The sequence below is a fragment of the Leptosomus discolor genome, chromosome 5 (assembly GCF_034619465.1).
Source record: "Leptosomus discolor isolate bLepDis1 chromosome 5, bLepDis1.hap2, whole genome shotgun sequence".
In the NCBI taxonomy this organism is placed as follows: Eukaryota; Metazoa; Chordata; class Aves; order Leptosomiformes; family Leptosomidae; genus Leptosomus; species Leptosomus discolor.
The window spans coordinates 10,134,908-10,148,623 of NC_141395.1; the positions used below are offsets into that span (position 1 = coordinate 10,134,908).

Below are 13,716 nucleotides of genomic sequence, written 5' to 3' on the forward strand. Positions count from 1 at the left end.
GAACCAGTGATGAATTTTTCAAGTGAATTGAATTTTTCATGTAAGATAGTCACTGCTCTAAAAACCGTAAAAGCCACACAGATGACATGACGGTAGAAGATGAAGCCATCATCTTCAGCTGGTTGTTGAAAAGCATACAGATCTGCTGCGTGTGGCCACGCCTGAAGTTTCCATAATCACGCTTTGGCCAAATTCTAGTGCCGGTATCCCACTGGCCTGGTAAGATGAGCAGTTACTGGCTGCAGATCTAACACCGACCCTGCTGCACTGAAGTTAAGGCCCATCACAGTCGGTGGCTGCAGCAGCAGCAGCGATGCTTGTTCCAACTGGGTGTCCCAGCTGACTGGACGTCCTGTGGTGCCGGAACCCTTCCAAGAAGCGACGTAGATATTGGGGTATGTTTTACCATGGCTTGGCGTCTGGGGTATGAGGAACTCCATAAAGCCAGAAGAGGACTGTGCAGTACGGCGCAGCCGCACGCCGCACTGGTATCCCTGCGAACGCTGAAGGGGCAGCAGGGCTGTCTCCAGCTGGCTTGGGAGCCGGTAGCAGGGCTGCCGATGGAGCACACAGTGTAGCTCTCCACCTCCTCAAAGATGAATTTAGCTTCCTCAGGAGGTGAACCTGAGCCTCTGTAATCTTACTGTGAGAAGTTCTCAAGATAACTAGCTCAGTGCTCTGCCCACCCAAGCATCTGTGACAGCAGTGAGTTGTCACAGAATGACAGGCTTCCACCGACAGCAGCCTGGCTTCAGACTCACCCAGAGGCGACGACAAACAAGCGGAGCTGTCATTTCGCTGCAGTGCGGTTTTAGAAAGCTCTTAACAAAATCAGCTGCCCACGCTGGCTCTGTGCAGGGCTGCATTTAGAAGAGCAGCTGCACAGAGTCAAAATTTAAAATACTTTTAAAATTTTTTTAAAAAACAAAGTTTTTAATCATATGGAATCTGAGCTTAGTGCGGGGGAAAGAAATGCATTATCTGGGAGTTTGGCCCATCCTGCTGGATGCTGCTTCCTGCTTAAAGCCAGAAAAGGCATTACCATCCCCTAGCCCTCTGCATGGCAGGCACGGCGTTGTACCCACTGATTTGTGTGCCAAATCCAGTCACTTGGTGCAATGGGAGCACAACTGTTGGATAGGCATCAGCCTTGATTAAAAAAAAAGTTGGAACTGTGGATAATTTTCTACCTCCCTTGGTACTATCTTTCTGTGATTAATTACTCTCATTATTAAAACTTACAACTTCATTTTAATTGAAAAAAAGACGAAAGAGTAAGATCAGGCATGTGAGCATTCCTCTTTCTGGCACTTCAAGCATTAGAGCTTACGTCTTGCGTTATTGCTTTGTTATCCTTGGCTTCAAGACAGACCAAAGAAAATATGGAAAATACAACTCCCCTGCCAACTAACTTAAATGACACAGTAGCTTGAATATCGAAATAGGAAAAGAAAATAAAAATCAGCTATTCTAAAGAAACATTATTTGACAGCGCCTAGACATACGGTCATCTGTTTCCCCAAACAGAAGTTGCCAATTTGGAGTACACCAGTCATCGCTGCTGGTACACAGCAGAGTACGAGGTTTATCTCCTGACACTGTGCTCCTAGAAAAACTCACTGAGGCTATTGCTCAGCAGAGGCATTGCTCTCTCCTGGAGCAAGGCTCCGAGAACCCTGCAGCTGTATTGAACTTAAGGTTTGTTTCGCTGTTGGAATCCACAGAGTGTGCAGAAATCAGAGAATGTGAACAGAAAACGCCAGTAACGTTCTGTGCTCCTCCTCGCTCCACGAAACCCACCTCCATGCTACAGCTTCCCCAATGAAAGCTCTTCAGTAATATATGACTGTACCCAGGAGCTCCTGGTCTTTCAGTCATACTTCAGTCTCTCCTTCGAAACTAGCTGGTTTACAGAATGCCCAAGCCCTTCCTACACGAAGACCGATGCAAAAAGAGATGGTTTGGCCCCGAGAACACACGTTGACGAACCCCTGTGAGCAGCACCTCATCAGCTGGGCCACACCACAGTCACCGAGACACCGGGTATGCGCAGCGGCTGGTGACAGGAGCATGCTGCTGGTGGGAAGCGGCCACCAACCCCGCCCCAAGAGCTGCTGAAGAGGCAGGGTCTGCCCCGAGCGCCAGGCACCAGAGCCCGAGCAGCCCTGATGCCAGCCGGCTCAGCTCGCACAGGCTGCAGCCGGAGCTGTGCTGACACGGCCTGAATAAACAGGCTTGTGCTCACAAATTTGTTTAGATAAAAGGCTGTCCTAAGAGTATGTCGTCCACCACCCAAACATTTGTGTATCACCTTCTACGTGTGCCCTACTTCCACGCCTGATTTAGCAAAGCTGGCGCTGAGGAGGTGGGTGTACCAGCAAAGCACCGTTCTCCAGCTCTTTGTTTCATGTGAGTGCCAGCAGCCATACAAAGTGGGACCTAAAAGAAGTAGTAATACCCTTTCTCTCATGCAAGTAATTTTGTGTTTCTGAAGAAATTTCAGCAAAGTTCTGCTATGTGGCTGGGTACACCTGTACCATGGTGCCTCTGGAGTATAAAGAGCACAACCTGCTACTTTGCCACATAGTGAAATGCTTTTGCGTGTCATACATTTCTCCCCCAAATACTGTTGGGTTCAGGAGCCTACACACTAAGGTCACACTTCAATAAGCAGCTTTTTCATGAAGTAAAGAGGAAGAAGGGAAGAAGGGAAGAAACCTTAGAGAAAATATTGGTCACATTTGAACTTGACTTCCAAGATTTTTTTATTCAAATCAATAGTGACTTGGTGCAGCACTCGGGTCGGTTTGATACACTGCAACAAAAAGAATATCTGGATTTTGTCATGCTTAATTTTGTCATAGCTCACCAATTTCACTCTCAAACAATATTTTACAAGCACAATGGTGGATCTACATTTAGAGAAAGCTGTCACGGTCTAAAAGGTAAGGTATGCCTTAAGTTCAGAGACTCTCAGCTTTTGAAAAAAAAAAAGGAGACTTACTTTACAGCAGTTTATTCATCAGCATATCAAAATAATTAAATTTATTGAAATGCTAATTAAAGCTCTGAGCAAGCTCTATCAAATAAAAAAATAAAAGTTTCGCTACAAGTCCTGTAAATGTTATTTTACAAGCCTGGTAACACCAAATGAATTCAGGGCAAGATCTGTCTGTTAAACGGTCAAAGAAATCCCGCAATACCGAGTAAAATTCCCCTTGCAAGCAGCTGAAATGGACAATGAAGACAGATACTGCTCACTGTAGGGCTGTACAGTCCTTTGCATTGACACTCGGATTTAGTGCCTCAGCTGCCCAGCTCCAATCACCAAACTGCGGGCATTAAAAATATTTTTAATTCTGTAGACCAAAAACTTAATGTAATAATTATGCAAAAAGACCTTCAATCCCCAGCAAAGACATGGTACACACATTGAAGCTCATTGACTAAAAGGAAACGCATCCCTTTAAAGCACTGCCCTCCTTCCCTTCCTTTCAAAGCTCCACTGAGAAGTTACCCCCTGCCCTTCACTTCAACAAACAGCTGTCGTCGTTTTACCAACAGCCAAAATTAACTCGGTTGTTCCCGTTTAGCAGCAGTGTCACGTTTATAGCGTCAAAGCACCTCAGATACGGTCCCACAAATCCCCTTCTCACGAGCAGCCGCAGCCTAATGTGTACTTGTTCCGTCACACTAGAACTGACTGGGTCAGCCTGATGTACTGGTTACGCCAGACAGTCACCAAGTTAAGCTGGAGGAGAAATGAAGTTGGCCAGAAGAAGTGCCTCCCTCATTTTGGTTCCTCCCCAGGCATCAGCAGAAATGGCACCCCCTACACATAACAGCCTGCGACAGAAAGCAAGGAACAGCTGACAGCATTTTTTCCATACCTCTCCAGCCTCTTTCCTGTCTTTTTCACACTGGGATCTGAAAGCCCAGAGAGGTCCCTCTGCCCTGCACTTCCATCTATTGCGGAAAGAAATTGACTCGTTACAGTAAATTACAATCTGGACTCTGATTTATTTTCTGTGAGCAGTAACTGGTTCTTCATACACCCCAGATTTATATCTTAGTCAAAATCACTAGCTCCCAGCCAGAGCAATGGATCTAATGGTTTTATATTCCAGGTCAAAGTTTCCAGGTTACTGTATTTGTAACAGGTAAGCATAACGTTTAATGTTATACTGAACAAATAATCACATCATCTGTTCTACATGGAAGTTCATTACTTACCCCACCTGGAAATTTTGCTTGATACTACAGCAATTTTGATGAAAATCACAAAGCCAAATTGAAATATCCGTTACTTTTTTAGAAGCGCATGGCATGCAAATGCGTCACAGCTTGAATTCACAAACAGGTTACCTTGGTGCCAAAGTTAAATTATTCAATTTACAAAATAGAAAGAGAATTACAGTTTTTCTAGAGGGCAAAGTGTGTAGACATAAATAATGCCTCCTAATATCAAAGCTGACTACAGAAAATCTGCAAGTAGCACTCAATGCAAATTTCCTTCTTCGAAGGTACTCTGAATGTAATTTTGCCTTCATTATTTCACTAGGAAGACTGATTTTTTGAATAGACAGAAGAGGAGCAGCCTGTCTATAGTCAGTCACTAACGAGTGTGGAGGAGTAAGGCACAAGCTGGCTCAGTAGAAAGGTTTTCTTTCTGTTTGTACTGAAGGAACACGACAAGTGTTTCAGGTTGCCACAAAAACACCGTCTCATTCAGAAGGCACATGGCACTGAACCGGTCTACCACAGTTCTGGTAGCTCACTGCATTTTACCTGGACGGAATGTCAACAATCCCCTTACACAAGGCTTGACAAATGCCCACGCTTCTCCACTTTCAATGCTACGGAGGTTGCACAAATTCACACGCTAGTATCAGACCTCCTGTCGCACTCCAGAGGAGCAGATCAGGTACTGTAGCGTGAGGAACTTGTGCCGTCTCCCCTGAGAATTCTGTATCTCAAGCGGATGCTTGTGGAAGACAAACACAACCTTCCATGGACCTCCTTCGCATGTACCAGGGTTGACAGTTTGTGCCCAATACCAAAACACCAGGCTTACCAAAAGCAGCAAGAGAAAACCCAACGTTACCGATTGCTACGTGACACCAGAGAACAGCCTTACACGTGAGTGTGGACACAATTCATCTTCTAACGCGCTCGTAATTCAAAAGCACACTCAGGCTTCTGAAGCAAGTTCCACCTCAAAAACGCAAAGGCAGAGGGTCACCGGATTCCAAACATTCTTTATTTTGTATTTGCTGCCATCGAAAGTAATCGAACAGGACTGCCATCAGTGTTACTGGGAAAAACAGAACACGGTTTTTCTTCTCCTGGAGATGTGATGTACGTTAAGAAGTCAGTCCAAAATCCTGATAGGAAGTACAAAAAGCAACTGTTTGAATTATAAAATACTGTATATACAGATATAAAAAGGTTTCAGAAAGTGTTCCACAAAGTTTCTGAACTTTCACAGGCAAATCTTCAGCAGGGTAAATTGGTGGTTGTCTTCAGAGGTGAGCATCAGTTCATTTGAGCAGAATGTCTGAATCTTTATCTTCCTATATTACAGGTGACAGACTTTGATTTCCATCCCAGCCAGGGATAACGTGATGTTCCTAGTGATTAAGCTGTTTTTTCCTGGAGCTATTAATTTAACAAGCACACTCTCTATATATAAAAAATGAAATTTCAAAGAAATTTATACAACAGCTAGACTTTATAAAAATATAGATCTATAATTTTACACCAGGAATTATCCAAGGTAGGTTCCATTTTCTTACGTCTTAACCATTAGAAATTAATTTTTATCCTTTGGAATCTTATCTATGGCTAGAGTGTAAATTCAAATAATGTGAAGTTATTAGCTGGTGAAGAGAGTTTCAAGAATCTCATTCTGTGGGGTTTTTTTTGGCCAAAATTAATGAACTACTGCACTCCGCAGTGCTCATCTTGCGTACTGGACATATTCCACACTACATATCTACTTACTCCAGAATCTTGACCTAACTCAGTGTTAAGAGTCCAATTAAAAACATCCCCTTTGTCCTTACTGTGGAAAAAAACCAACAAACCCAAATAAATAAAATTAGACAATATTTCTATTTTGCTGTACTGTGTTAACTCTTTACTGTGTAGTGGAGGCAACAACAAATAATACAGCCATGTGAGGAAGGAATGTAAAACTGAATACATACTGGGAAAAAACCAGACTTTTACAGCTGTGTGTATATATTTATATATATATATCTATATATATCTACATTGCAGTTGTAACTGTCACCTCACAAGAGAGATTCAAAGGACTGAACAATCATCTATAAACTTCACCAGCTGGGGCTCTTCAGGAAGAACTAGCTTTCAGCTTGGAGAGCAGCATTTCGTTCTTACGGCATTCCTGTTAACAGAAAGCAGACAGATAAGGAGGTAGTTGCTCTTTACTAGGTATGTCCTCCCATCAGCAAAACTAAACCCTTTTATTTTGAAAGATCTCCAAAATCCAAAGTATTCTGGAATGAGCGATGAGCTGAAGATAAGCCTGATTCATTAAACTTTACCACATCCAAGCCAAAAGGAATGCCGCTTGGCCGTTCATCTAAAGTTGTTACAAGTAGCTAAAGCAAATCCACCTTTATACTTATAAATTGAATAAATGTGAAATTGAGATTACTTTTAGGTGATCTGGGACTTCACAAGACATTTTGCAAAAAAAAGTCAATGTTCAGGGAACAACTGGAGTTCAGTATCACAACCATGACTTCATTTATTTTTAAGGACAGCAAGGTTCAGTAAAAGCTCCCTCAGTAGTCAGTGGATGCCTCCATTAAAAAAAAAATAAAAATACACAATTTCCATCTAACTTCTGCAACTAGGACGTAAAATTCCGTGTGTCAGAAAAACAGCTGAACAGTCCCTGACATCCTCCCAGAGCACATAGTCTGAAACAGGAAGGAACTGTCTCAGAACAAAGCAGGATGAATTACAGAAAGATGTTTTTCCTCAAACATCTGAAGCCAAATGACAATTCTGCCTGGCAGCACCACTTCGTCATTCATTAGGATGGAGACAATAATTAACAGAAGCACATTATGATGAAAAGCTCAGGAAAGGCTAAATCAATGAAATGTTAAATGGTGCTTTCAGCGGTCAGAAAACAAGGCTGGTTCCTAAAGGTATTTCTAACTACTGGGCCTTGGGATCCCCTCCTTATTCACACACATTTCCACAACCCTCTTTGCTCCAATACTGAACTGCTCACAGATCTTCAAGAGATGCTGTTTGGAAACCCAAATACACAGCTTGCTCGGTACAAATTATCCTTCCCCTGTAACATGGAGGGGTGCTACTCGATCAGGGAAAAAAGAATTTCCAGAATGAAATTCAGAGTCCAAGAATCATGTGGAGATAACCTCCAAGTGACATCGTGAACACGGTGCGATAAGCATCTTACCAGGAAATCTTGTGCTTATATTAATGCGCAAGTCAAGCCAAAACGGGCCACTGAACACTTGACAGTTTACATTGGCAAAAAATGTTCTTACCTCTTTAAATTCTTTCACTGTTTTAAAGTAAAGCCTCTGTTTCTCTAGAAGCTCTAAATATTCATCATTCAACTGGTCTCTTCGCATTTTGTTTTCTTGCTTCTTCTTTTCCATCTGTCAGGACACAAGAAGGATAAGAGATCACGCACTGTGTAAGGAGTACAGACGTATGTAAGTATGTAAGTGCACACGTATATGCTGTATAAGGAACAACTATCTACAACAGACAACGGGAGACAGGTGCTTCATAAATGATACCCCTGGCTCGTGCTTTAAATGCAACAAACATTTAGGCCAACTCTTAGAGAAAATTAAAAACCTAACGCTGAAGTCCCAGTACCAGCAGCACTATAGGTGGCATTCGGAATTAAACTGACTGAATCGAACGCCTCTGCAAGCCAGAGCTCTTGCTCACTGAACAATCCTACTGCAATGATGACACAGTGAAAGTAATTAACAAGAAACCCCCCAAAAAACACCCCCCACCCCCAATTAAAAAAAAAAAAAGGTTTTTGATGCAATACTGAGATCTTGTTTGGTTGGTTGTTAGTTGTCTCAAGTGGGGAGGGCAGGAGACATCTTTGCCTTCCGATGCAATGCTGTGATTGCTCAAGACCCATACATAAGAAGTCTCTTCTCCTTGTGTCACAGTTGTGACAAACATAACCTAAGTCCCTAACTGTGAAGAGGACTGGCTCTTATCACAGAACAGACTGCCTTCCTCTCAGGGGTAGTTTTCATGGAGTTCTTCCATCACAGCATCACAGACAAGTTTTCTGCTAGCCTAGAGAGTAAACTTTCCCTCCTTCCTGGTGCTAGGGCACAGCCACGTACAAAAAGCTCTGTTGCATTCCTCTCCACAAAATTATTTTCGCATTATCTCTCAGTCTGTGATTCTGTGAAACTGCAAGAATCCCCTAAAGCCCAAACAAGCAGGTAATTCCACAGCAGCAGAAATTGCTGTTATTTCTAGATTTACTTATCAACATCGATCTTACTGACTCTTATGCCTAAAAGAAATGAGCAGATCCAAATCTTTCCCTGAGTATGAACACTGCTAACCAGGTACATCTCCTTTAAAAAGCCACCTGCTGTCCAAAACATCAGGGAATCTCTCCTCACATAACTTACCAGGGCCAGTAGGTTTTTAAAGTTATGCTGGAGGAAAAAAAAAGCATCAAATGTGTTAATGTAGAAAAAAGCATTATCACATGCATCCTATTCCTATAGGATGAGGCTAAAAATGGCATTGCTAAAGCATCTAGGAACTAGATTTTTGTGACGAAATAAGGTCTGTAACTACCCTTTGACAAATTGCTTCCTTTATGCCTGACCATGACAAATCTCTCGACACACTCCTCTCAGTAGAAACTGGCCTGCTCTGTCCTCGGAAAGTCTCATGAATTTCTGTTATCACACTGAAACACTTGTTCACAAGTTACTCATTCTCGGTAACAAGTAAGTCTGATTCCTCTCGGGCCTCTTTTACGATGCGGTTGCAGAATGATGGGCTTTGAAAACTGAAATTTCTCTTCAGGCATAAGGTCTTCAGGGCTGCACAGAAAACAATTAAAGTGGATGTACTTTAAGAGTGAATCGTGAAACTGACTGTGAGCACTTCTAGTGCGCTGCAGACAGAAGTCAAATAGATAAGACTAAACCATCACGGGGATGAATAACCCTTGCAGCGTACAACTAGCCTGTCTGTTGAAAAAGCCCTCCAACACATTCCCTACGTGAAGAATAGGAAAACCTTCCTTTTTGCTGCAGAGCTGTTCCCCAAGGAACCATTGAATGGTTAAAACTTTCTTAGCATCCATTTGTTGTCAGTATTTTCACAGGCATTGAGAAATCAACTATGAGAAGGTATCAAATGATTATCTACTCCATTACTAACAATCCATTTTTTTTTTCCTCTCAACTAAGATAAGCTTAGCTTTTTCATCCAGAAACTCATGTTTTTCTCCATTAATTGTAACTGCCACCTCCTGCTGATCTCTGGACACCTACACCTAGGAGCGAAATGGCACTCGTGAGCTTTCTCACAATATGCCAGAGCAGGAATACAGCACAAGTGACACGAGCTGCCGTTTTTTCAGCAACCATCAGAGATGCTGAAATCATATTTTCCCCCAAAATCATGAGCCATCTGACATGATAGCTCCTATTCACTTCCCTCTCCCTTATCTGTATAGGAAGCAGCTGAAACCTCTGATTCCATTTGAGAACAGAGGAACAGAGTCCAGAATGATTTTATGGACTTCAAAGATTTCAGAGTTCAACTGCAAGGCCCAGAGTAAATCACAGCAGAGCTCCCAGCCTGCCTTCACAGCTTGCGTTTGTTCTGCTGTTGCACATTTCTGCGTGTGTAATGGAGGAGAAGACAGAAAATAAAACACTGAGCTCCTGGGCAGTTTCAGTCTGGGGCAGTTCCTTGCTCAGCAATTAAAATAATGTCATTCTTCCAAAGAAAGAAATGTAATTATCTTCAAGCTCATCTTCGCTAGTCAGAACTGCAGCGTTCTAAAGTATTTTCATAATCTGTTTGATGCCGAGTCACTCATTATGTCAACAGCCTTGGAGACAGACAGATGATCCATACACACAGCCACCAGTATCACTGTTCTTTCTGCTGTCATTTTGTCCTCCCCGAAAATAACAAGTCAAGCAAATAAAAATAATTCACTGCAAAAAAAGGCAATGAACTGGCCTCCTCTTCGACCACAGCTGTCTATAGTAAGTGTCATATATTTTTCAATAGAGTTTATTAGTGCAAAAGAGCTTTATTACAGCTTGAGCTCTATCCCTTTCTGGTTTTTATATATTCATGCTTATCATATTTAGCACTTGAAGTTTCTATTTAGCTGTCGAGATAAAACAGCCCAATACCTGGACAGACTGCACTTTCAGCACACGCTCTAGTATATACTGATTCATAGTCTGTCATACTCACATTTAAACTCAAATAAAGAACAGCTATAGCCCACTACCAACAATTTTCTGGCTCTATAGAGAAATGAATCTCAGAGCCATTTTATGGGACTTAGGAAAAGATGAATATATTTGCATATGAAAATAAGAGAGTGAAACAACACAATAGCTACAAGTTAGTACCTACCGTTATCAGGACGTACTTAAGCCTATCCACTGTACACAAACATGCCTGGGGACAGCTTTACCTGGAGCTGCTGCTGGACCTCATGCTTGCATTCCCCGGGACCACTTAACACAAGCTCACTGAGCCTGTGCTTGTGCAAGACAGCCCCCCGATGTTACCAGGAGCAGTTTTGTCTTCTCTGAACGAGCACTGGGGCCCTGCTCACCCACAAACCCCTTTCACTTGCTATGTGGGCACACCACGCTCATCAGCAATGCTGAGCCTTTTCTAAATCAGGTTAAAAACACTGAAAACAATGAAAAAACATCCGAGTGGATTCAAGAAGGTGTCAGATGAGCGCTGCAACTGAGACAGGGGAAGCTGATGGCTGGGACTCTGGGAGGTGCTGCTGACCCTCTTCAGCAGCAGACAGCAGCTTCGATCAGCTCCAGCTGCCTGAGAAGCCGTGCCCGAGACGCAGGTCTGACTGTGCCCACGCACTCCAAACGGAGGAATTCTCACTGCCTTCAGTGACCTACAGCTGTTTCAAGCCTCTGAATCACTACGCTGCCAACAACGAAGTTAAGGGGTATAAGCCTCCTGTCAGGAGAGAGGTGTTACAATGCCTCTGTCTACTCTATTCATTAACATTTTAGGGGTGAGAAGTTTCTCATGCTTGTGAAAAGAAGTAATACTTGTTAGTTGCTTACTTAATTTGCACCTCACATAAAGGATTCTCCATGCACAGTTATTATCCAAGAGGCTTTTCTGAAATAATTCCCAGGTTCTAGCAAAGAAAGTGAGAAGAGTCTCAGACCTTCATTCGATTCTGTTTGATGCCTTCTACAATCTGCTCCATCTGCCGCAAAAACTGCTCACGAGAACCGGAAGATGCCATTGCTCTGGAAAGAGAAAAAGGTAACAACTGACAGGGATGTGTCTCATCTACGGTTGTCTGGCATATTTACCCATGCCCAAGAAGTCATATTCTTAGTGTTCTACATAAAAATTCATCTTTTTAATCACTGATTTCAGGTAACAGTGCAGCTTTTCTGCTGGTATAAACTCTCCAAGTAATGGGAACAGAGACTACAGAGCTCATCACAGGTGTTCTCCCTGTCAGCTCAAGTCTGTTCCTTTCTCTCATGTGTTGTACAGAAATAAATTATTTTAATTAGTTAAAAGCACAAACTTTTAAGAAAAGCAGCTGTTGTGAAGGTGGCAAGCAGAGGACTAGGAAATCAGCAAATATTCTAAAAAATAATTTCACGCCCTAATAGGGAAAGCCCAGAAGTAATTTTACTCTTGTGACATACTTAAACAGATTAAGAAAAACAAACCAAAGAAAACACACAATCCCCTCCCCACACCCACCCAACAAAAGAACAATGCAAACCCATCTGTCAATTACAGTATTGGTGTCTACTGACTGGACAGAATCAAAAAGGATCTTATCACTAAGCAAAACAGATCTGCAATTCCTGCTGCAAAGGAAAACATCTGAAATACTTAATTCCTGGTTTCTGTCATAAAGTTTTGGGTATCACAATAGGAGAAAAAAAATTATTTAAAAAAAAAAATATCAAATTTCTGACCAAATACAGGACACAAGCGTATAAAAGAAGGTAAAGAGATAATAACTCTGGGGAAAAAAACCAACCACAACAACAAAAGAAGTTGTGAATTTTACAGCAGAATTATAAAAAGATATAATAAGAAGAATTGTTTAAAACTATTAAATAGCCATCTCCTTCCCCATGACTCTCCTGAACTGTACTGGTATGACAAAAAAAAAAAAAATCATACTGGACTTTTTTTTTTTCCCTGAAGTCAAAAAGCCACAAAGAAAAGTAAGTGCTGGCTGCATCACAGACTGGTATTTGACCTCGAACTTCCATGGGAACCGTGACTTTACCTAAGGACTTCATGCTGTATCAAAACCTTTACATACAGTTAGCTTATAATAAACATGTCTGAAATATGTCTGAGTCTAACGTTTTGTACATAATGTAATAACCACGACTTCACAAAATGGAGAAAAATATTTAAATTAATGCCAGGAAAATTATGACTGAATTTCTTTCCACAACTGCAACTGAAGAGCCAGATATTAAAAACATACGTTGGCTATAAAAGTTAGGTAATTCCAAGTCTGTGATTCCCTAAACATTGGCTTAAACAGAATTAATAAACTATCTTTATAAAACAGTTTATGTTTATAAAAATTTCTAACAAATTTTTGGTCTCTATAACTCATGCCCACTCCCATTTTTTCAACTGACCGTACTACTCATTGCAACCATCAAGAGAAAAAGGTCCGTTACTTACTGATGAAAGTTGTCGTGAATAGAATTCAGTAAGTTAACCTGTGAATTAGGAAAAAAAAAAAAAAAAAAAAAAAGAGAGAAGAAGAAGAAAATATACATTTGTCCTTTCTGGTATGAGTTTTCATGGACAATAAAATTATATTTAGATCAAAAAGTTGACTATATAGATACAGCCCTGACAAAACAGCCAGCTGTATGAAAATCACCATGAGCTTTCTTTCAGAAGAGAAACCACCATCCTTTTGTATTTGTAAAATCTATCCCAGTGGAGGGACCACAGAAAGCAGAAGCGAGTCTCAGATGACAACTGACATTTTTGATTTTACTGAGACCCAGCTACACCACTGAGAATCTTCTAGCACAATGACTTCCCAAACTAAGGCAATGAGGTAACGTGGCGCGTACATGTGTTCAACATGGGCTGAAACTTGACGTACGAGTAACCTACAGGTACTCATCCAGTGTTCAGCAAGCATATGCTATGGCTCCGTTCGGTTCGCATAATTACTCTTGTAGTGACAGAGCAGAACTGTTTCACTCAGGCATATCCCTGACTACGCTTACAAGCCGGACAGGATAGCAAATGAAGAACTATCTTTAAAAAACCACCCCACCAAACAAAACCAAAATAGCCCCAAGCAATAACTCCCCGCTGCCCAAACAAAAGAAGCCCCGACTGTATTAACAGTACTGGAGTCGCCAGCTTTGAGGCCATTAGCAGCATAGCTGTGTCCAGAAG

At 41.8% G+C, this 13,716-nt stretch overlaps 1 protein-coding gene across 1 annotated transcript in view; it reads right to left on the minus strand.

The window, feature by feature from the left end:
* Positions 1 to 6,254: 6,254 nt before the first annotated feature.
* CCDC93 (CCC complex scaffolding subunit CCDC93) overlaps positions 6,255 to 13,716 on the minus strand; it is a 49,452-nt gene continuing 41,990 nt past the window's right edge. The window contains exons 20-23 of the mRNA XM_086465646.1: positions 12,979 to 13,016; positions 11,468 to 11,552; positions 7,554 to 7,667; positions 6,255 to 6,409 (exon numbers count right to left, since the gene is read on the minus strand). Of these exons, the coding sequence (XP_086321772.1) occupies positions 6,356 to 6,409; positions 7,554 to 7,667; positions 11,468 to 11,552; positions 12,979 to 13,016 (291 nt within the window). The 3' untranslated portion in view covers positions 6,255 to 6,355. The remainder of the gene's footprint in view (positions 6,410 to 7,553; positions 7,668 to 11,467; positions 11,553 to 12,978; positions 13,017 to 13,716) is intronic.